Source organism: Neltuma alba, unplaced genomic scaffold (assembly GCF_004799145.2).
Source record: "Neltuma alba isolate B1F8T4 unplaced genomic scaffold, ASM479914v2 tig00010231_pilon, whole genome shotgun sequence".
Taxonomy (NCBI): domain Eukaryota; kingdom Viridiplantae; phylum Streptophyta; class Magnoliopsida; order Fabales; family Fabaceae; genus Neltuma; species Neltuma alba.
In genome coordinates, this window is record NW_021635163.1 from 266,586 (window position 1) to 288,739 (window position 22,154).

The 22,154-nt window shown below is 31.5% G+C and overlaps 2 protein-coding genes and 1 pseudogene across 3 annotated transcripts; all 3 read right to left on the reverse strand.

Moving 5' to 3' along the window:
- Window positions 1-616: 616 nt before the first annotated feature.
- Window positions 617-2,930, reverse strand: LOC114755148 (cytochrome P450 71D10-like). 2 transcript variants are annotated; one of them, XM_028944023.1, is made up of 4 exons: window positions 2,488-2,930; window positions 2,098-2,265; window positions 1,885-1,986; window positions 617-1,233 (listed from the first exon to the last, which is right to left on the reverse strand). In XM_028944023.1, the coding sequence occupies exons 1-4, from the start codon at window positions 2,491-2,493 to the stop codon at window positions 718-720; spliced, it is 792 nt and encodes a 263-aa protein (XP_028799856.1). In that variant the 5' UTR covers window positions 2,494-2,930; the 3' UTR covers window positions 617-717. The 2 variants fall into 2 exon arrangements, with proteins under 2 accessions (XP_028799856.1, XP_028799855.1); XM_028944022.1 differs by lacking the exon at window positions 2,488-2,930 and having other exon boundaries at window positions 2,098-2,481.
- Window positions 2,931-7,337: 4,407 nt separating this feature from the next.
- On the reverse strand, window positions 7,338-8,067 carry LOC114755120 (cytochrome P450 71D9-like). The gene is made up of 2 exons (XM_028943996.1): window positions 7,833-8,067; window positions 7,338-7,711 (listed from the first exon to the last, which is right to left on the reverse strand). The coding sequence occupies exons 1-2, from the start codon at window positions 8,065-8,067 to the stop codon at window positions 7,338-7,340; spliced, it is 609 nt and encodes a 202-aa protein (XP_028799829.1).
- Window positions 8,068-11,390: 3,323 nt separating this feature from the next.
- Window positions 11,391-13,123, reverse strand: LOC114755159 (cytochrome P450 71D10-like; annotated as a pseudogene).
- Between the last annotated feature and the right edge of the window lie 9,031 nt (window positions 13,124-22,154).

Consider the following 22,154-nt stretch of genomic DNA (forward strand, 5'->3'; position numbering starts at 1 on the left):
TACTCTCACCGTAATGCCAGGTAAGACCGCATCTATCTAAGTTGATTTCATTTAATTGGACAGATCACAAATTACATGGTACTTCCAGTGCATGCAAGAATTTCTCTCATAATTTAAGGGTAAGCGGTCCAAACGCATTGTTGAACAAGGGTAAACCCAATTATCATTAAAATAATATAATATAATTAAATCTTATAGAATTATACAGATATAATTCTAAAAAGCAATATTTAAAGAAAAACATAAGGGGAAATTGCAAAAAAAGACCTTCGAATTGTAAAAACGCAGATAGGGACCCTTGACAACTTCACTTTGGGTTTTGACAAGAATGATATGCCCTGAAGTTGTCAAAACCCAAAGTGAAGTTGTCAAGGGTCCCTATCTGCGTTTTTGCAATTCCAAGGTCTTTTTTTGCAATTTTCCCAAAACATAATCCACAAATAAATGAAATATTTATGTATAAATCACAAAAAAATCTAATAAAATAGAATTACTAAAATATAAATCTAACGAGCTATTATTTCTTAACTCAACATGGTATCATTTCAAACTAAGCAACGTAAGGGGGAAAAAAAAAGAATAAAGTCCAACACAATAAACTTGTACCCAACGCTCATGATCAGAAAACCAAAAGTCCAAAAGAGTAGTTTATTCATTTAATAGTGTGCCCTACCGACTTAATTGAGTTTTAACACCATGTGACAAGGACATATAGTACTAAGGAGAATAGCCGATGGGAATTACAATTAAATCCTTTTTCCTTCCTACTGAGGCCCCAAATAACTCATCCATGTCTAACTCCTCAGGCTTCATCCCGTTTGGAAGTTTCCAATTAAAATGGTAAAGCAAATTGGAAAGCAACAACTCTAAAACAGGTATAGCAAATGTAATTCCAGGACATATTCTTCTTCCAGCACCAAACGGGATATACTCAAAATTTGAACCTTTGAAGTTGTAATCAACCATTGTATCAAGAAACCTCCTTGGTTCAAACATCTCTGGATCATTCCAATTCTTGGGATCTCTTGCAATGGCCCAAGCATTAACGATAATCTTTGTCTTGGGTGGTATCACATATCCATTAATTTCACAACTCTCATAGTTCTCTCTCGGAACCAACAATACTCCTGGTGGATGTAACCTTAGAGTTTCTTTGATGACAGCAGCTAAATATTTTAATTGGTGAAGTTCTGATTCATCTACATATCCTTTGCTTCCATAAACTCTTCTTACCTAATATAAAGCCAATAATAATTATCATACATAAGTCAAATCAATAATTTCAATTTTATAATCAATTTCAACAAACAAATAATGGCCTTTTTGTTGGAGATTAAAAATAAATAATTGATTTTCAACCTATTTTAGATTTTATGAAAAATTGACGTCAGTTTTTGTTTGGTCATTATATGACTTACTGGTTTTTTTATTCTGATTCATTTTCAAAATTCAAATCAAATAAAAGTGTTTTTAACCCTTAAATGTTTGGTCAGTGATTTTTTTCAAAAAATCTAAAACAAGCAGCCCTAAATGACTTGGGGTGTAGTAAGAGTCATATTTAATACACACATAGTCAATGATTTTTTTAAAAAATGGGAGAATTACAATAAGGTTTTAAGGAAAAAAAAATTACAAAACAAGTCTAAGAAATTATCATTTTCTACTTTGAAGTTTAGAACTTGTTGTTATAAGCTACTTAGGCTATTATTCAAACTTTTTAGTAATTTTTTTAGACTTAATTGTAATTCCCCTTCAAAAAAAAAATCTAAAACGAGCACCCTTAAATGACCTGGGGTATAGTAAGAGTCATATTTAATACACAAACAAACAACACTTGCTAAATTGTAATACAGTTATTTCAAAGTTTTTGTTGTGCCTATATACCTCCATTTGTGCCTCCTCCATAGCTTCTGGGTTTTTGAGCAATTCTGACATTGCCCAGTTTGTTGTCGTTGCTGTTGTTTCAGTTCCAGCAAATAAAACATCCTGAAAAAGGAAATCAAACAATTGATTATAGAGATGTGTGCGTGCGTGTGTTTTGTGCATCAGATTAAAAATTTATAATATCTATGGGGGTAAAAGTGCACACGAACTAACTTTAAGAACTGCTTTAACGTTTTCGAAAGATAATGGGGTCTCAAAGTCATTGTCCTTTTGAATCCTGAGAAGAACATCAACGAGATCCTTCTCGTACTCTCCATCATTGTTCCTGTTCTTTTCTATGTGGTCTCTGATGATATCATCAAACACTCTATCACCGTCTTTCTGCACTTTCATAATTCGAGCTCTCATCCCAGTGACAACACTAATAAATTTCAGCGAAGGATAAAAATCGGAAATTGACAAGCCAGAACATAGCTCTGTCACATGCTCCAGATTATGTAGGATATGTTCTACATTATCTGTCTTTTTGCCTAAGGCTGCTCTCGCCACTATAGAATTTGTGAGTGCGAAGATATTTCTACTAAGGTTTATGGCAGAACGAACCTTCATGTTCAGAGATGTTCCTCAAAAGTGTCGATACCTCCTCTTCTCTTATTCTTCTAAAAGTCTGAACCCTCTTCGGTGAGAAAAGCTCTAGCAGACAAATCTTTCGAAGCTGCCTCCAATAATTTCCATATGGGGAGAAGACAATATCTGTTCTATTGTAAGAAAAGACGTCAGTGGCAAGACTTTTTGGCCTATTTGCAAAGACCCGATCATGTGTCTTCAATATTTCTTTGGCATATTCAGGTGCAGACACTATGATATGAGAAACCTGTCCAAGTTGAAGATGGATGAAGGGCCCGTACTTGTTTGCAAGATTTGTGAGAGAACGATGAGGTAGGGAGCCAGTAAGTTGGTGTAGGTTTCCGATGAGAGGTAATTTCCATGGCCCTGGAGGTAGGGTTTTGGTGGGTTTCTTGGAAGAAGATAGCTTCCAGATTAGAAAGAAGAAGAAGGTGAAGATGATGGAATATAGGATCTTTACTCCATATTGAAAGAATTTTAATTGAAGATAAGTGTGAGCTGAGGTTTTGTATCGTGAAATAATGCCTTTTATATGAGAAAATACTTCCCCCCTCCTTTTGGGATGATGCAGATCATCATAACTTATACTAGCTCTCATTCTTCATATAAGGTCTAATTTACTAATTTCAAGAGATTAAAAAGGTTAAATAAATTACTTTAAAATATTATATTTTTTGTTTTTCTCCAAACTAATTTACTCAACTTATAACAAATTTAAAGTATTATGCTTTCTTAATATAAGGTACAGTTTACTAATTTGAAAAGATTAATAAAGTTAAATAAATTACTTTAAAATACTATATTTATTATTTTTTTCCAACTAATTTACTTGGCTTATAAAAACTCTAAAGTATTATGTTTGTTGTTTTTCTTCAAACTAATTTGTTTAATTTATAAATTGCTATATAATCTAATCATACATATAGGTATTTTAGACAGACCATATAACATATGATATAATTAAATAATTTTTGAACTGTTTTAATTTTTTTAAATTAGTCAATTATATTTTATATATTAAGGACAGCACGCAGTATTTACATAAAGAAGATAGACTTTATGATTTATCCCCTTTTTTTTTTAAACGTAAATCTCACGCCGTTGATAAGTTGCTTTTCGGCAAGGTTTACCTATAATTTTATATTATTTTATAATGTAAAATTCCACAAATGTCGTTATATCCTTTTATTATTGGTGCGAAATGTAATTTGTAATTAAAATATAGAACAACTTTATGAGGTGGTAAGCCAGCAAGATGGTGTAGGTTTCCTATAAGAAGTAACTTCCATGGCCCTATAGGTAGAGTTTTGGTGGGTTTCTTGGGAGAAGATAGGTTGCAGAGCAGAAAGAAGAAGCAGAAGAAGGTCAAGATGATGGAATATGAGATATGTATATATTTCCATGGTTGCATATGTATTAAAGCTGAAGGAATGATAAAGCCAATAAGAGCCAGGTTTTGGGTTGTCAAGTCATGCCTTCTGTATTCAATAATTGAGGCGTGATTTCTTTATTTTTGTTTTCAATTTATTGCATATTTATTTGCCATTGACTTTCTGAGGCTAGCTACTAAAGAAAAAGATTTTTTTTTATATTTATATATGTTATGTCATATTCACAATGTACAATTCCACAAATGTCCACATCATTGTGTGCTGTGATTAGGCTTGTGGTTGAAATTCATGTGTTAGAAACTATAGTTTTGATGCAAAGACAAAATTCCATTAATTAATTGCATTTGTGTAGACGTGTCCAATTCTCATTAAGAAAGTATTTTAGTAGAAACCAAACCATAATTTTAAAAATAATTCTATAGCATACAAAATACATATGTAAGAGGATCGAGTTTTGTCTCAACTTACATAAAAATACTATTTTTAAGTGATTTTAAGTATCTTAAACACCCTCTAAGCGGGGTGATGAAAGTTTTATCATTGTTGTCCAAAATATGATTGATGGTCCAGATTAAATATTTTTAATATGTAAATTTTTAATAATAAATTTATTTCTTAAAAGTGATCATTATAAAATTCCTTAGTTAAAATTATATATCTATTAAAAACAAACTTTTTTTATAAACAATTATCCATTATACTAATTTAGTTTTATCTTAACTCAATTTATTAAAAAGTCTGTTGAAATAAAATTCACCTAACATCCATTAATCCAAGCAAACTAGTATAAATCTTGATGATTCAAGATTAATCTGAATGGGTCACATACTGAGGAGTATGCAATAATGCACTCCCAAGTCCCAAAACCAGCCTGCTGTTTCGAATATAAAAAGGGGAAAATTGTGGAACCCAGAGATGCCATTTTCATGTGACCAAGCAAAAGAAAAGTCCGCATTATTAGCATCAATGGAATTTTTAAAAAAAATATTCTTTTAATACAAAAATTAACATTATTAAAAGATAAAATGACTACGTAAAGAAATTCAAATTAGACTAAAAGACCAGACACATTCGAGCAATGATGCACAGAACCCGCCACACATAGAATATACCAAAGACAAATTGGAACATACTGTATTTAGTACATGACATCATTTTCAATAAGATAATACTTGTACTTGGAAAGAAAAACAACAAAAAAATGGTTTTGTACTAGTTAAGTTATGATGGTGGGCTTTTTCTATCCCATATGATGAGTATGTCGTGTTCCTAAGGGAAAATAAACCAAGAAAATGATTCAATCCATGAAAATAAAAAACAGAGGTTAGAGAATGGAGAACCATAGTTAAGTCGATCATAATTGTGTTCTTTAATCATCCTACCACATTAATTTCCTCAAAAAACAAAAACAAGTCATTCCTCATGAATCGGATTCTTCTAATTAAGTTCTTGTTTTGGCTTTCTTAATATGAAGACTCCCTATATACATTATTATTTTTGGTGTTTCTATCTATAAAATTTGAGTACTTTCTTTTCAAACGTTGCTTGTGTACTTTGTATTATTCTAAAACACTAATTTTGCTTCTCGCGACAAATTATTTAACTCATGAAGAGACTGATAACTTCTTATAACATCAGAGTTGGGGTTTTGAGAAACTGTTTTTCTAAGTTCTAATTATTTTTTTTGTTTAATCAATTTAATGAAAAGTAGTATTGGAAGGACGTGGAGACCGTTTAATAATAAAAACAAGTACTCTACCGGCTTTTTATCCCTTGTCCTGCAGTTTTTAATGTATATGATTGCAGATCACATGAATTGTAACTTTTGACTAATAAATGTTCAATTCAAAATGATATTATTTTACTATTCATTTCTAGCATCCACAGCATAGATTCAAGGACATTTAAAAGTATTGAAAACACCATTCATTCAGATAATAATTAAACACATATATATAACCTATATACATATTAAGGAGAATATCGAAAAGGAATTACACTTAAATCCTTTTTCCTTGCTACCACAGCACCAAATGACTCATCCATATCCAATCCCTCAGCTTTCATCTCCTTCGGAAGTTTCCAATCAAAGTGGTATGGCAAATTAGATAGTAACAACTCCAAAATGGATGTAGCAAATGTAATTCCCGGGCATATTCTTCTTCCACCACCAAATGGAATGTACTCAAAGTTTGAACTTTTGAAGTTGTAATCATCCATTGTTTGAAAAAACCTCTTTGGTTCAAATCCCTCTGGTTCGTTCCAAATCTTGGGATCTCTTCCAATAGCCCCACTATTAATGATAATCTTTAATTTGTTTTAGGAGATATCACGTATCCATTAATTTCACAACTTTCATTGTTCTCTCTTGGAATCAATACTACTGGTGGATGTAGCCTTAGAGTTTCTTTGATGACAGCACTTAAAAATTTTAATTGGTAAAGTTCTGATTCATCCACGTATTCTTTGCTTCCATAGACTCTTCTTAACTAACATGTAAAGGCACTAATAATTACTAGATGCAAGTCAACTGAGTGAATTCAAATTTATAATCAATATCAGTAAATAAATAATAGTTCATTTTTTGGATTTAAAAAATTTATTTTCAATCTATCTTGAGATTTTATTGAAAAATTGACATTATTTTACGTTTGCTTATAATCATGGAAAATGATTTACTGTTCTAAATTCTGATTAATTTTAAAATTTAAAAAAAATCAAATTTCCCAAAACCTAAATGATGAGGTATATATAGTAAGAGTCATCAAGCCCTATTTATACACACACATACGCAACTTCTTGTGCCTATGCCTCCGCTTGTGCCTCTTTCATAGCCTCTGGGTTTCTGAGCAATTCCGACATTGTCCAGTTTATTGTAGTTGCTGTTGTTTCAGTTCCAGCGAAAAAAATTCCTAAAGAAGGAATTCAAACAATTGATTAGAGAGATGTGTATGTATGTGCATGTGTTTTGTGTATTAGATTACAAACTATATACCACATCCACTCTTTAATACAAGAACTAGTTTGACTTTCAATTTAATCCTCAATATAAGACCCTAATTCACTTTGTCTCTCATATTTATATATTTTTTACAAGCAAGTCCTCGTAGTAGTTGTAAATGTTAAATGTCTCATCAAATGACACATGATTAGCAAAGATATTTTCAGAAAAACAACACATATTTATTATAAATAATTAACTCTACTATTTTTTTTAATCTATTCAAATTAGTCAACTAGCTCTTATATCAGTAACGTAGTGACATTTATGGGTAAAGTGCATGCAAACTAACCTTAAGAACTGCCTTAATGTTTTCAAGAGATAATGGTATCTCAAAGTCATTATCCTTTTGAATCCTCAGGAGAACATCAACTAGATCCTGCTCTGCTTCTCCAACACTATTTTTCCCCTTTTCTTCGTGGTCTCCGATGATGTCATCGATCGAACACTTTATCTCCATCTTTGTGCAGCTTCATCATTCGGGCTCTCACCGCAGTGATGACACTGATAAATTTTAGCGAAGGATAGAAATCGAAAATTGATAATGCAGAGCTTAACTTTGTCACCTGCTCTAAATTTTGCAGGACATGTTCTGCATTCTTGCCACTATGGAGTTCATGAGTTCCAGGATTTTTTTTACTGAGGTTCATGACAGAACCCTCATGTTCAGAGATGTTCCTCACCAGCGTCGATGCCTCTTCTTCCCTTATTCTTCTAAAAGCTTGAATCCTCTTTGATGAGAAAAGTTCCAAAACACAAATCTTTCCAAGTTGCCTCCAGTAGTTTCCATATGGGGAAACGGCAATATCTGTGCTATTGCAAGAAAAGATATCAGTGGCAAGATTTGTAGGCCTATTTGCAAAGATCTGATCATGGGTCTTCATTATTTCTTTGGCATATTCCGGTGAAGACACTATGATATGAGAAACCTGTCCAAGTTGAAGATGCATGAAGGGCCCGTACTTGTTTGCTAGATTTGTGAGAGAACGTTGAGGCAGTGAGGCAGTGAGCCACAAGTTGGTAGAGGTTTCCGATGAGAGGTAATTTCCATGGCCCTGGAGGTAGGGTTTTGATGGGTTTCTTGGAAGAAGAAGATAGCTTGCGGATCAGAAAGAAGAAGCAAAAGAAGGTGAAGATGATGGAATATGGGATCTGTATCTCCATATTGAAAGAATTGTTAATTAAAGCTGAGTGTTAGGTTTTGCGCTGTGAAACAATGCCTTTTATATGACAAAACACTTTTTTCATGTCCTTTCGGGCTGAGACAGATTATCATAATTTATACTCCCTCTAATCCATAAAATAAGATCCGATTTATTAATATAGAGAAATTAAGAGAGTTAAATAAATTACTTAAACGTATTATATTTATGATTTTTTTTAAACTAATTTGCTCAGTTAATAAACTTATATATAATATAATTATGCATATAAGTATGTTAAAAAGTTCATGTAACATATAATATAACTAAATAATTTTTTAACTTTATTAGTTTTTCCAAATTAGCCAATTAAATTTTATATATGAAAGATAGTAAGACTTTATGATTTATTCTTTTTTTTTTAAAAAACGTATATCTAATGTTACTGAGAAATTGCTATATCAGCAAGGTTTACCTATAAGTTTATATTATACTATCTCTGCCTCTCTAACTAGTTCTAATTATAAGATCTTATTTATAGACTATAAATAAGATTTTATAATTACAACCCGAGGTATCATTTTTACAATGTAAAATTTCACAAATGTCTTTATATCCTTTACTGTTGGTGTGCATTGTAATTCGCAAGTAAAGTAAAGATCAACTTTATGATTTTTTCCTTTATTTTTGTTTTGACGCAAATTTCACGCCATTGACTTGCTGCGGTTTAAATAAAGTTTGTTGATAATTTTAAATTATCTTATTCATTACTTCATCAATAATGTCGCTATCATAGTAAGTGGAATCAAAAGCTGTCACGGGCTTTAAAGAAAATTTATATTAAAATATTTAAATTAATTGATCTGTCGTTTTATATGGCTTTTAAACTATAAACCACAAGTTCAAAGTAACTGTAGATATCGGTAAATGCATGGGCCCCTTTGAAATAAAAATTCGAGTTAAAGGTTTTTGTCCTTGAACTATACTCTATATATTATGAGAAGCACTAGTTATTTTAGACTATTTATTATGGCTGCTAAAAAAAAGACTATTTATTATAACAAGATCACCTCTTAAATATCAAAATCGTTGCGATTGTATTCTTTGACTAATGAATATTGACGTTGATCATTAACTCCGAATTGACTTTGAGTTAAAGACCATTTTAATTTGCTTTTAAAATACTCCTCCGGTCCTTATTATAAGACCCCATTTGATTTTTTATTTGATCCTAATTATAAGACCCAAATCTATTTTGTCTCTTATATTTATGCATTTTTTTCCAAGATAATCCTTCTAATAATGATAGTTTTAGCTAATATACTTAATTAGCAAGGATATTTTAGGAATGACAATATTTATTTATTATAAATAACCAACTTAACTTACTTCCTTAATTTCCTCAAATAAGTCAATTGGGTCTTATAATTAGGACCGGAGGAGTATTCATAAAAAAGGTATGTTCAAATTGAGGTATTCATATTTAATATCTGATAATATCTTAAATATGATTATCTTCTTACATTTAATACCCGATAATATCTCAAATATGATTATCTTTAACAAGAGAACACCTATACATAGAAAATAAAAATACTCATGAAAGAGTAACTCACACACAAACGTTTAATAATATAGATGGTATCTGTATTTTTTAAAAAAACAAAACATGTGTGGCTTAGTGTTTAAGGTGCCACGTGTTTTGCCAATCAGGCATTCATTAATAATAAAAAAATCTATTAATCTAGATGAAGGATCAATTAGCAACATTATTGTCGCAAGTTACATGTGTATATACATATTTATCTTGACTTATTAATTAGGAACTCATCGGTCACAAGGAGATCCCTCAGCTTGCCGCACTAATACTCAACGCGTACGTTAGCACATGAGGCACATGTTTTAGTTAAAAAATTAAAAAAAAAAAAAGAATTTCATTTGGTTTGTCAAGAAATGATTCGTTCCGTAAGAAAAAGAAAAAGATTTGCTAACTCACGCTAACCATGAATTATATTGATGTCGTTGCTACGGGCTATACATGTGTCTATCTTGCCTAGCTTAGTCATAGGATTAATTACCGATTATTGATATAAATACTTCAGGGATAAGTTTCGGTAAAAACAATACCAATTTTTGACTTAAATACTTTAGGGATAAAATAAACCTTTTAATACAAAATCAATTAAACGTTTACTCACAAGATGTTATAGAAGAAAATGCCTTTATAACTAAATATTTCAGACAAATTCATTGATTTACCTCCAATCATATAAGAGCTAGGTAAATATGAATTTAATTGTAAATCTAATGTCTCTCAAATTTATATTTTTTTAAAATATCCTTATTGAATGTAAAATACCCCATCCAAGCGGTAGTCCCAATGTATATGATCAAAGATACTCCCTCCGTTCCTTATTATAGAGACGAATAACCGAATTACGTTGATAAAAAAGCAGTTAAAATTAGTTAAGAACAATCAATATAATTTTTTTTTCAAAAATGCCCTCATTAATAAGGAGAGAGAGCATGAGAAAGAATAATTAAATTATTGAAAGAAAGAGAAGTGAGAGGGAGAGAGAGTGTGAGTTAGAGACAATAAATATGGGTAAAATAGGAAATCAACACAAAAAAGTAGAGACAACTTTTAAGTGTCTCTTATATATAGGAACATGGCATAAGCATCAAATGTCTCTTATAATAAGGAACGGAGGGAGTAATAAGTTAGAGAAGTCAAAATATATTTGTTACAAATAACTAATTTAACTAATTGTTTAATATGTTCAAATTATTCATCTAATTATTGTATTAAGCACGGGAGCTAGTTTCAGACACTTTAGCCCCACATGCATGTGGCGCCCGTTTCGTTTTACCATTCTTAATTAATTCCTCAAACGATTTGTCTTTTTAATAATGAAATTAGTAATAGTCGAGTGTGTCATTCAATTAAAATATACACAAAATTAAGGATCAGAATGTGTCATCCATAAAAGAGAGTCGATTGATTCAATTGAAAAAATGTCAAGTCATCATGATGCTAGCTATATATATCCTTCCAGTCCTATTTATTCTTTTTGGGATAAAGAAAATATAGTCTAACTAATATTGGTTTGTAGTGGAAATTCTTGTCTTAAAAATTATAAGTTAAATTCGATGCGAAAATACAAAATTGACAAGCCGCTATTATACTCTCTCAGAAGGAGAGCTTTTTATGAGAAATAAATGAGAGTCTTTTAAGATTTATTGCACTTCTCTCTTTTATGAATAAATGATGAAAAAAGCACTTAATTTATACCTTTTCACAAAATAAATATTCAAATCAAAACCATTTATTATTCAATCCTCGCTTCCACAACATAGATCAAGGATATCTGAAACTGATCCAAATATCATTCAAGTAGCAACCACATAAACTCAAGGGGAATAGCGAATAGGAACTAAATTCAGATTACTTTTCCTTCTTATCACAGCACCAAATGACTCATCCATGTCCAATTCCTCCCTTTGGCAGCTTCCAATCAAAATGGTAAAGTAAACTGGAAAGTAATAACTCTAAAACAGGCGCAGCAAATGTGGGCCCCGGACAGATTCTTCTTCCAGCACCAAATGGGATATACTCAAAGTGTGAACCTTTGAAGTTGTAATCAATCATTGTATCAAGAAATCTCCTTGGTTCAAACATCTCTGGATCATTCCAATTCTTGGGATCTCTTGCAATGGCCCAAGCATTAATGATAATTTTTGTCTTAGGAGGTATCACATATCCATTGATTTCACAACTCTCACTATTCACTCTTGGAACCAACAGTGCCACTGGTAAATGGAGCCTTAAGGTTTCTTTGATGACAGCACTTACATATTTTAATTGGTGAAGTTCTGATTCATCTACATATTTTTTGTGTCCATAGACTCTTCTTACCTATTATAAAGCCAATAATAACTCTCACGTTTAAGTCAACTCAATACTATTTATAAATTAATATAAATAAATAACACAACCCACAAAATTATGATACAAAACATTCAAAATTGTAGTTGTAGTTATACCTCTTCTTGTGCCTCTTTCATAGCCTTTGGGTTTTTGAGCAATTCTGACATCGCCCAATCTGTTGTAGTTGCCGCTGTTTCAGTTCCAGCAAAGAAAACATCCTGAAAAGGAAGGAATTCACAAAATTGATTTTGAGGAACGTATGTGTGCATTTGTGCATTATACTTTGTGTATCAAATCACAAACTATGTAACATTTAATATTGCTCGCAAGAAAAAAAAAGGGCAACATTTAATATGATAAAAGACTAACTTTAAGAACAGCTTTAATGTTGTCAAGAGATAAGGGGATCTCCAAGTCACCATCCATTTGAATTCTGAGAAGAACATCAACTAGATCCTCCTCTGCCTCTCCAACATTATTTCTTTTCTTTTCTTTGTGGTCTTTGATGATTTCATCAAACACTTTATCTCCACCATCGTGCAGCTTTATAACTCGAGCTCTCATCCCAGTGATGGTACTAAGAAATTTCAGCGAAGGATAGAAATCAGAAATGGACAACCCAGAGCTTTCCTTTTGTCCTTGTTCTATAATTTGTAGGATTTGTTCTACATTCTCTGTCTTCTTTCCAAAGACCACTCTTGCAACAATAGAATTCGTGAGTTCTGAGATTTTTTGGCTGAGGTTGATGACAGAGCCTTCATGTTCAGAGATGTTTCTTACCAATGCTGATACCTCATCTTCCCTAATCCTTCTAAACGATTGAACCCTTTTTGCTGAGAAAAGCTCTAAAGTACAAATCTTTCGAAGTTGCCTCCAATAGTTTCCATATGGGGAAAAGATGATATCTGTGCTATTATAGGTCAAGATATCAGTGGCAAGATTTTTGGGCCTATTTGCAAAGATCTGATCATGGGTCTTCATTATTTCTTTGGCATATTCTGGTGAAGACACTATGATATGAGAAACCTGCCCAAGTTGAAGGTGCATGAAGGGCCCATACCTGTTTGCGAGATTTGTGAGAGAACGATGAGGCAGTGAGCCAGCAAGTTGATGGAGGTTTCCGATGAGAGGTAATTTCCATGGCCCTGGAACTTGGTTTTTGGTGGGTTTCTTGGAAGAAGAAGATAGCTTGTTAATCAGAAAGAAGCATCAGAAGGTGAAGAAGATGATGGAATATGGGATCTGGATCTCCATGGTTGCATATGTATTGAAAGAAAATGTCAAGTTATGCTTTTTGTACTCAATAATTGAGGTGTGAATTGTCGGAGAGACAGGCTTTATTATCTCTCGTTTTTTTATTTGTTTATTGGTAAGGCAGCCGTCTCAAAGGCCTAGAATAGGGAGATTTCTCCTTTATTTAATGTTTTAACGTATATAAATACATGCCATTGACTTATTAAGGTTTAATTAAACAAGATTTTTTTTTTACAATTATATATTATTATATCATATTCACAATGTAAATTTGCACAAATGTCCTCGTTGTCTGGCCTGATTGGGTTTGCCGTTGAGATGTTTCTAGGTTAGAAAATATGGCTTTGATGCAAAGGCAAAATTAGGCTTGAGGCCTAATGTTTGACCATTTTGGATATAAGAGGAGGAAATGGTGGGATCTAAAATTAATATTATTAAGGAAATTGAAACAGCAGTAAAAGACTGTTGGCAAGAAGAAACGGCAGTAAAAGGCTGGTCCATGTCCCCGTGATGCAAACAGGACACATAGAAAATAGCAAACACACATGGGGCACATTGAAGAGTGAGCACTCAGTAAAAGCAAACTGAAAGCACGAGGAGGCAGGCACTAGGCACACTATGGAAAAGCATGCTGAGCGAGCCCAAGTATGATTTTATGTGAAACAATGTCAATGACTGATAACCCTCTAGAGGGACTAGACGCATAACCCGGACTCCAGGAGGCTTCGTTTAGAGTTGGGATCATAATTGATTGACAAGTACTTACAAAAAATTTTTCTGACATGTTTATCTCATATTTTATAAATTATAATTTAAAAATTATTTATAAATCATTTCAAAAGGGTCATAATACATTCTTTGATTAATTTAAAAACTAGTGAAAAATTCATTTAATTTCGTCCTAAATATAAAATATCAATTCACCTTATCTTCTATATTTATTTATTTTGCTTTTAAAATAATAATTCCTATGATGATGGCACATTTAAGAAGTTTTCGTCAAATGATAGTTCCAATATACATTATCAATAAAATAGTTTAAAATAGAAACTATATATTTATTACAAATAATTAATTTAACTAATTTTTTTAATATTCACAAGTTAATTATCTAACTCTTATATTAAAAACTGGAGGTAGTAATTAATATCAGCTATATACTCCTTTCTGTTAATTTACAAATATTAATAAAATTAATTACTCATAATAAATATGTGTCGATTTATCTAAAATATTATATTTAATCATTACTCCATTGAAGAAAATCATTTCCATGTATATAATTAATAGGGATAGTTAATAAAAAAATTATAAATTAAAAAGACAAAATAAATTGAAGTTTTATATTTAAGAAACAAATACTCCCAACTATTGGATTGGAGGGAGTAATAATTTTAACCAACGAATACTGATGCTAGATTAAACTTAACATCTCCAGCAATAGACAATGACAATTGAACCTTTGCTATAAATGAATTATATCATGAAATTAAAAAAGTAAATGATATATATTTTCATTGTAAATTATTTGAACATAAATGTTAATTAATTTATGCTAGATACTTGGAGGATGTTAAACGATTGGGATGAGTTAGAGTGATCTAAGAATATCACACTTTCTAAGCATATGTTCCACTCGATAAGTTGCCTTTTCAATTTTCTTTTTCTTCGCAATGGAATCACCAAATGGATTTGATTGATGCCTCCAAAAACTTCCCGAGATTTGGGTTGAATTTTATTTTATTTTATCAAATTACTTTGGATTTGAAATTGATCTCAGTTAATCCAAGAGAGCTAAGGTTAAAAGCTCTCCCAACAAGTGCATTTTTAAAGATTCAAACTTGTGTTGTCTTTTTCACGGGATGAGACTATTTACTATATTAACCAACAACTTATTGATAACAGGTTGAATTTGATATGATATTCCTGAAAATTGAAAAACGAAAACTTTAAATCAGAACGTGGGGAGAATATTAGGTTACACTTTAAAATTTTAAAAAAAAAAGCGGTCATTGCTAAAAAGTCAGATAAATTACTTTAAATCCAACTTATAAGTTGATATATAATCTAATTATACACATACATATCTTAAAGAGATTATACAACTTATTATAATTAAATAATTTTAAATTTTTTTATTTTTTTAGTTACTTGGAGTATCCTCCCACCTACATGGTGAGATACTAATCTTTTGAGGTATTGTCAGGCACCGTGACGGAGACTTCTCCCAACAGTATTTTTTCTATACACACCGTCTTAAGATCAAACCTAAAATATGATATTTAAGGTGTCAAATCCTTTTCACGTGGACTAGCACTTGTACATAGGTTAATGCATAGGTTTGGGCTAAGGGAGCAAAAGGCCAGGCCCAGCAGAGCCCAAAAAGAATAATATAACTGTGCATAAACCAAAAACCCTAAAACCGAAAGTCAAGGTTAATCGCAGTAATAGACGAAGACAGGCATCGGAATCGGGTTCATCGTATTCGCCGGAGCAATGCTTGTAAATAGGAGAGTGTGTTTCGAGTGGTCGGTAATGGAATCCCGGTGAGGAAAAGTTTAGTAATCAGAAGAAGGGGCATGCTAAGCATTGCGAAAATGGTGGTGCTCCCTCTTTAGCAAATTTAGTTGCAGAGGTTGAGGAACCCACTTTTTCATGCCTCCCACATTGTAGATTCTTGGCTTTCTGAGGGATCTTTCTCCGTCTCCTTCTTCTTCTTCCTTTTCGGTCACCATGTTCTCCAATTTTTTATTTTTATTAACGCTCAGATTCTTTGCTCTATCAAGTTTGATGGGCCGCATGATTTTGGTTTCCATTGTGAACAATGAGTTGCTGATTCCAACCAGATTGGACAGTACAAACAATGGAATTTGTTAATAGTTTTATTAATTATATAGATAAGTATCCAGTAAACCATACATCTGTTTTCGACTTGGCAGAGATTTTGTGCAGCAAGCCATGGCAGCGTCAATTAGAAATTTATAATATACTGCCTCTTTTTTGTTTTTTCAATAACGTAAGAACTAATTTAACTTTTAATTTGGTCCTAACACTCCAATCCACTCTCTCTGCTTCTTACTTATATATTTTTTTTAAAGTAATCTTTACAATAGTTACATATATTAAATATTTCATCAAATGACATTTGATTAACAAGGATATTTTAACAAAAACAATACATAATTATTAGGAATAAATAATTTAAATAATTTTCTTAACCTACTTAAATTACTAAACTAATTCTTATATTAAAAAGTAGTATTTGGTAAAAAAAATTGTGTCATGAGTTTTTTCTTCAACATTAAAAATTGTAAAAGAATGTCTTGGTCTAACATTTTGAACAATCTTTCTTTCTTGACGGTCTCCTGTCTGATGAATTTATTTGCTAGTCAGGGGATGCATATTTTCTATATCACTACAACTGAAATGACAATGTTCCCAAGGGGTAAAGTAATGAGAAGATCAATTCAATCCATGAAAGAGAGCTCGAAAAATGTTGAGCTATAATTAATTAGATCATCACTGCGTTTTTTAATACAGTCCTTGAGTCCTTCTGGCCCAAATCTATTTCCACAGCAAATACTTGAATCCATGGATCAATTTGAGTAAATTTTCAACAAATTCGGTTTTAAATGAACGAAAAAGAAAAACCAACATGATAATTAGTAGAATTCCTTCGACCTTATAAAAAGCTTTAGTTTTGGTACTTTAACCTTTAAAAAAATATTTTTAATCTTTTAATTTTCAAATTGTTAGTTTTAAATTTTTTTGTAATAATTATAGTTATAATTTTTTTAAAAATCAAACTTAATATCTTAGTATTTGAAAATATTTTATCAACATTTAAGATATTAGATATCATGATTTTTTGTTGACCGCTTTTTCTTAAATGCAAGTAACAAAATCAACACCTTATATAAAGTTAAGGTGTTAGAAGAATACATTGGCCCGCAATTCATTTTCCATGTGTTTATTGGTATATAAAAGGGTGTTTGAATAAAAACAAAACCATGGTTTCAGAAATAAATATGTAGAGGAGTTTATCTCGATTTGTGAAAAAATAATTCTGAAAAGCACTTTTGAAATTAGCCAAACACCCCCAAATTGATTTCTTAGATCAGAGTCTCTGTTACTTGTTCAAAGAAATAGAATCATACATGTATACTGACTCATGCATTTTGTTCATTTATTAAACTCCTTGCAATCAGAATAAATGATACAATCAATAAAAAAGAAGCTTCTCCCTATCTTCCCCTACGTGTTTAGAATGACAAAGCTGCTTGGACTGTGATTTGACCTTTTTGTTAATCTCTTTCAGGAGTTCCCATTTGCCTTCCGGGAAAGTCACAGAACGTGTTCCCTGGTATGGAGCTCTGACTAAATATTGATGATCTAAACTTAACAAGATGGAAATAGAACAAAAGCAGGCAGCAAAGTTCTCCTCTATCTATATGTAATTAATTTTCTACTATGCACGCAACTTCCGCTAAAGTCATAGAAAATCTTTTTCTAGCTCGTCAAAGATAGTAACAATAAGTATTCTTTGTTTGGTTTCTTTGTTTTTGCTCTTTTTTCCTTAAAATATAGTTAAATTTTTCCTCAGAGCCCTGCCTCTCGAATTGAGGATGTTCTACCATATTAAAAAGACATGGAACAGAGCAGTGTTTGGTTTTGTAATTTTTACATACATCAACATTGATTCTTTTTTTGGTTTATTTCTTTCTAATCAACAATACAGCCAGCGTCCAGCGATGCTATAACATTTTCATTGGAAGAGTTGTCAATTACAATCTTATTCTAAGTGTTTTTTTATTTCCGGGACTGAACACACTCTAAGGTTGCAGTTTTTAACTTTTTATGTTCCTGAGAAAAAATTTAATGATTTTTAGAAAAAAGGAAAATCAAATTAGTTTAAGTGCGGTAACGATATTTATATGTCGCACTTACTCTGTATATAGGGTATAAAAACAGAGTAATACAAGTCACTTATTCTTCAGTTTTTTTATCTCCCGGTCCATATTTACAAGTTTGCTTTCTCGGTGGATTGTTTTAGCGGGTTGCTAGACTGGCGTCCAGTGTAGATTTAGGCTGAGATTCTTCGTTAATTATCGTTGCTAATGAATTTTTTTTCCTTAATATTGTTTGCTAATGATTGTTACCCACAACAACTTGTATATTGCTGCAAACCCAGCTTGCAAAAATAATTGAGTTGGAAGGTAATTTTCTGTCACTTTCCCCAAAATTACGTCACTAGCAGAAAATTTAAAAGCCCATATTTTTCTTCCTTGCCGAATGCATCACCATGTTTTTGGTTTGGTTGCATCAAAATTGAAATTCTTGCGTGTTCTGAACTTAAGTACGTCAAACACTACCGAAATTTCAGAAAGCACTGGAAAATCGAAGCATCTAAGATTTCTTGATCCTTCATGAATATAATATCAAACAGGTCCCAAAGACTGTTACCAAACTCCACAACTTACAAACCTTAAACCTCACTTCGAATTCATCAATTCGGAAACTGCCAAAAGACATCAGTAAATTAGCAAGCTTGAGGTATCTTGATCTTATCAGTTGTAATGAGTTGGGATGGCTGCCAAGTGGTTTGCGGCATTTATCTTCCCTTCAAACCTTGACAGATTTTGTAGCAGATGACTAGGAGATGCATGAGAAAAGGGCAAGTGCAAGGATAAGTGAACTGGGCGGGCTTAACAACTTGAGAGGGATTCTAGAGATACCTGGGCTGAAACACCTAAGGTCAAGCTCTGAAGAGGCTGAGTCTGCAAGATTAAAAGAGAAGCAACATCTTCAACAGTTAATAATGTGTTGGGACACATTATGCTCTGGATATGGTGAATTGTCTAAAGATGCTTCTGATGAATTGATTTTAGAAAGGCTTCGTCCTCATCATACCATCAAAGCTCTAATCATTAGATGATTTTGTGGAGAAAGCTCACCTGACTGGATTGTAAATCTCATGGAACTGCAATATCTATGGCTCGTGGGTTGCAGGTATTTGATATCACTTCCTGAAGGACTTCGTAATCTCACATCATTAAAATCACTGAGCATACATAGATGCCTGTTGTTGGCTGATGATGTTCGCCAAACATTTGCTCATATATCCAAATGTGTATGTTATATAGTATCATCATGTGAAAACTTGTTCTTCAAAGATATTGGGATATAATATCAAACCTGGTGAATGCCATATCACATTTTGTATAATCTGCAATGCTCATTTATTTATTTTTTACTGGTTTTCTTGCTATTTATGTTGTAGGTTAGTTACATGTCCGCTGTACCTGACTCCTAGTAACATATATGGCCATAAAATTTTTTTTGAAAATAAGTTGACGAAGATTTTAAATTAAAAATTATAGAAATGATATGAAGCTATATATCTAAAAGATAAAAATAGCATATTATTACGTTTTTAATTCTCATGCATTCCATTGGGAGAAAAAATTGAAGAACAAGACAACCAATCTTCTAGAGTCTGAACGTTGAACCCCTTCCTATTCTTAATTTTCAAGCCTCTTTTTCCTGTTTTGCTTATTAGAGTAACGGATAAATGTCTTCATTAAAAAGTCTTTTTTGAAAAAGACTGAAACTAACTTCAAATTTTAAACCGAACTGACCTGACTTAAAAACTAAGTGAGAAGGGTGGAGTGGAAATTTCAAAAGGGAGGGGGGAAAAAATGATTGGCAGGAATAATTATTTTTTTTTTGGTAATTTAGGGTTTTTCCAAGTCACTCTGAACTTGAAATTAATCCCTATTGGGTCAAGGCCATTTAAGGTGAAAACCCTCCAAATAATTTCTTGTTTTTTTTTAAGTGCAATTCAAGATATCCCAAATCACTTTGGATTTGATACTTCTTAAGTTTTGAAATTGTGTTTTTCTCCTTACGAGTGAGGCTGCTTACCACCTCAACTAACCATGTACAAATAATTTCTAATATCACTCAAAGGAGCATAGAAAAAAATGGAAGGAGAAAAACCAGGGAGCTAAATTGGGCCTGATAGGGCCTCTCATTGGGCTTCATAAGTTTGTTAGGCCCAATAGATATTTTAAAACTGTTACACATCACAGTTCTGTTGGGCCACATATGCGCTCAACTGGTCAACCAAAAGCCCAAGTTAAACAACAATACAAAAATTATCTGGTCGGAGTTGATGAAGGTTCTGATACTGATGGTTGTCCATGACACCATTCCTTGGGCCATTCCCTCTCATGAATGTTGGACATTGCAGAACTTAATTATTTTTATAACTACTTAATTTTTATATTTCTAGTATTTTTAATATTTTATCACACATTTAATCGTTCGGATGTTTATAACTTTATATTTCAAAATATAAAAATGAATTATTAAATAATTAAATTTTAGAATATGTTTTATGAGCATTTATGGATAAAGTCATTATTTAAACTTAAGGATTTAAACCAAAACTTGTAAATTGATGTAAATGTAGAAAACTAAGCACATGCTTCAACCTTTAACTACTATCGGGCAGTTCATTGCTTCTTCAGCTATTAAATATAGGTTTGGGTTAAAATAACAAAAGGACTAAATACACGGAATCCACCCCGTGGCCATTGGCAGGACGGGCAACCCATGGCCTAACCTGGAATGATCTGCTTATTTAGTGTTATCCGGATGAACCCGTTTAATGCAGTAGAATATGATGTTCTATTCTCATTCAAGGGGAGAATAACCTGTTGAACAGAAAAATTGATCAAAGTTCTAAATAGATACTGTAGCACTATCACCCATTTACTATGGAGCACTTGATTCCAAAAATGAAACAAGTACATTTCTCTACCGAAGAACTCTCTGGGCCACGAATGATAGTCCTGGTAAAACACTAAAATATTAAAGGTGTTTAATCTTCTCATAAGTATATGAAAAAAAATTTGTCTTTTACAAGTGATTCTAATGGGACTTAGGGGTATTTGGATGAAACCAAACCATAGTTTGGAAAATAGCTTCTTCTGGAGAATAGATTTTGAGAAGAATAGATTCTAAGAAAAATAGATTTTATGAAAAAGTGATTTTGATAAAGTAAAAGTATTTGAATAGTTGTTGTCAGAAATACTTTTCATATGTACAAATTACTAACAAAGGCATACAAATATGATAATTACATAAAAGATAAATTTTATAATATATTTTAATTTGAAAGAATAAAATTGTTAATAATATATTTTTTTTACCAACATAATTAATACTCCTCCGGTCCTAATTATAAGACCCAATTGACTTATTTGAGGAGATTAAGGAAGTAAGTTAAGTTGGTTATTTATAATAAATAAGTGTTGTTATTCCTAAAATATCCTTGCTAATTAAGTATATTAGCTAAAACTATCATTATTAGAAGGATTATCTTGGAAAAAAATGCATAAATATAAAAGAGAAAATGGATTGGGTCTTATAATTAGGACCAAATAAAAAGTCAAATTGGGTCTTATAATAAGGATCGGAGGAGTAATATATAAGAAAATATAATTAATAAATAATTAATATATGTATATATATTTATAAAAAAAGATTAAATATGTTTATAGAAAAATGAATAAAAAAGTGCTGTAATAATTAAGATGTTGCATCGATATGGAACATTTATAATAAGTTTTTTTTACTACATATTACCAGTTTGGTTGAAGTTTTTCTTCAATAAAAGTTTAAGACCTTGTCTACATATTGACTCTCCAATTAAGTTTTACATTAATAACCAGAATAATAATCTTAAATTTAAGACCAATATTAACTCTCCAATTAGATCCTACATTAAGTACCAGAATAATAAATTTGTTAATTTTTTCCCAACATAATAAACAATGTATAAAAACATATATTAATTACTATATCCAGCTCTAAATGTAAGAGCTAGTTGACTAATTTGAATATATTAAAAAAATAAGTTA

Excerpts from the sequence above, each read along its gene's own strand:
- LOC114755148 (XM_028944022.1), bottom strand. The coding sequence starts at position 2,292 with ATGAGAGCTCGAATTATGAAAGTGCAGAAAGACGGTGATAGAGTGTTT. Across the intron at positions 1,987-2,097 it reads ACGTTAAAGCAGTTCTTAAA|GATGTTTTATTTGCTGGAAC; the intron begins GTTAGTTCGTGT and ends TTCCTTTTTCAG. Across the intron at positions 1,234-1,884 it reads TGGAGGAGGCACAAATGGAG|GTAAGAAGAGTTTATGGAAG; the intron begins GTATATAGGCAC and ends GCTTTATATTAG.
- LOC114755120 (XM_028943996.1), bottom strand. The coding sequence starts at position 8,067 with ATGGAGATACAGATCCCATATTCCATCATCTTCACCTTCTTTTGCTTC. Across the intron at positions 7,712-7,832 it reads TGCATCTTCAACTTGGACAG|ATATTGCCGTTTCCCCATAT; the intron begins GTTTCTCATATC and ends GCAATAGCACAG.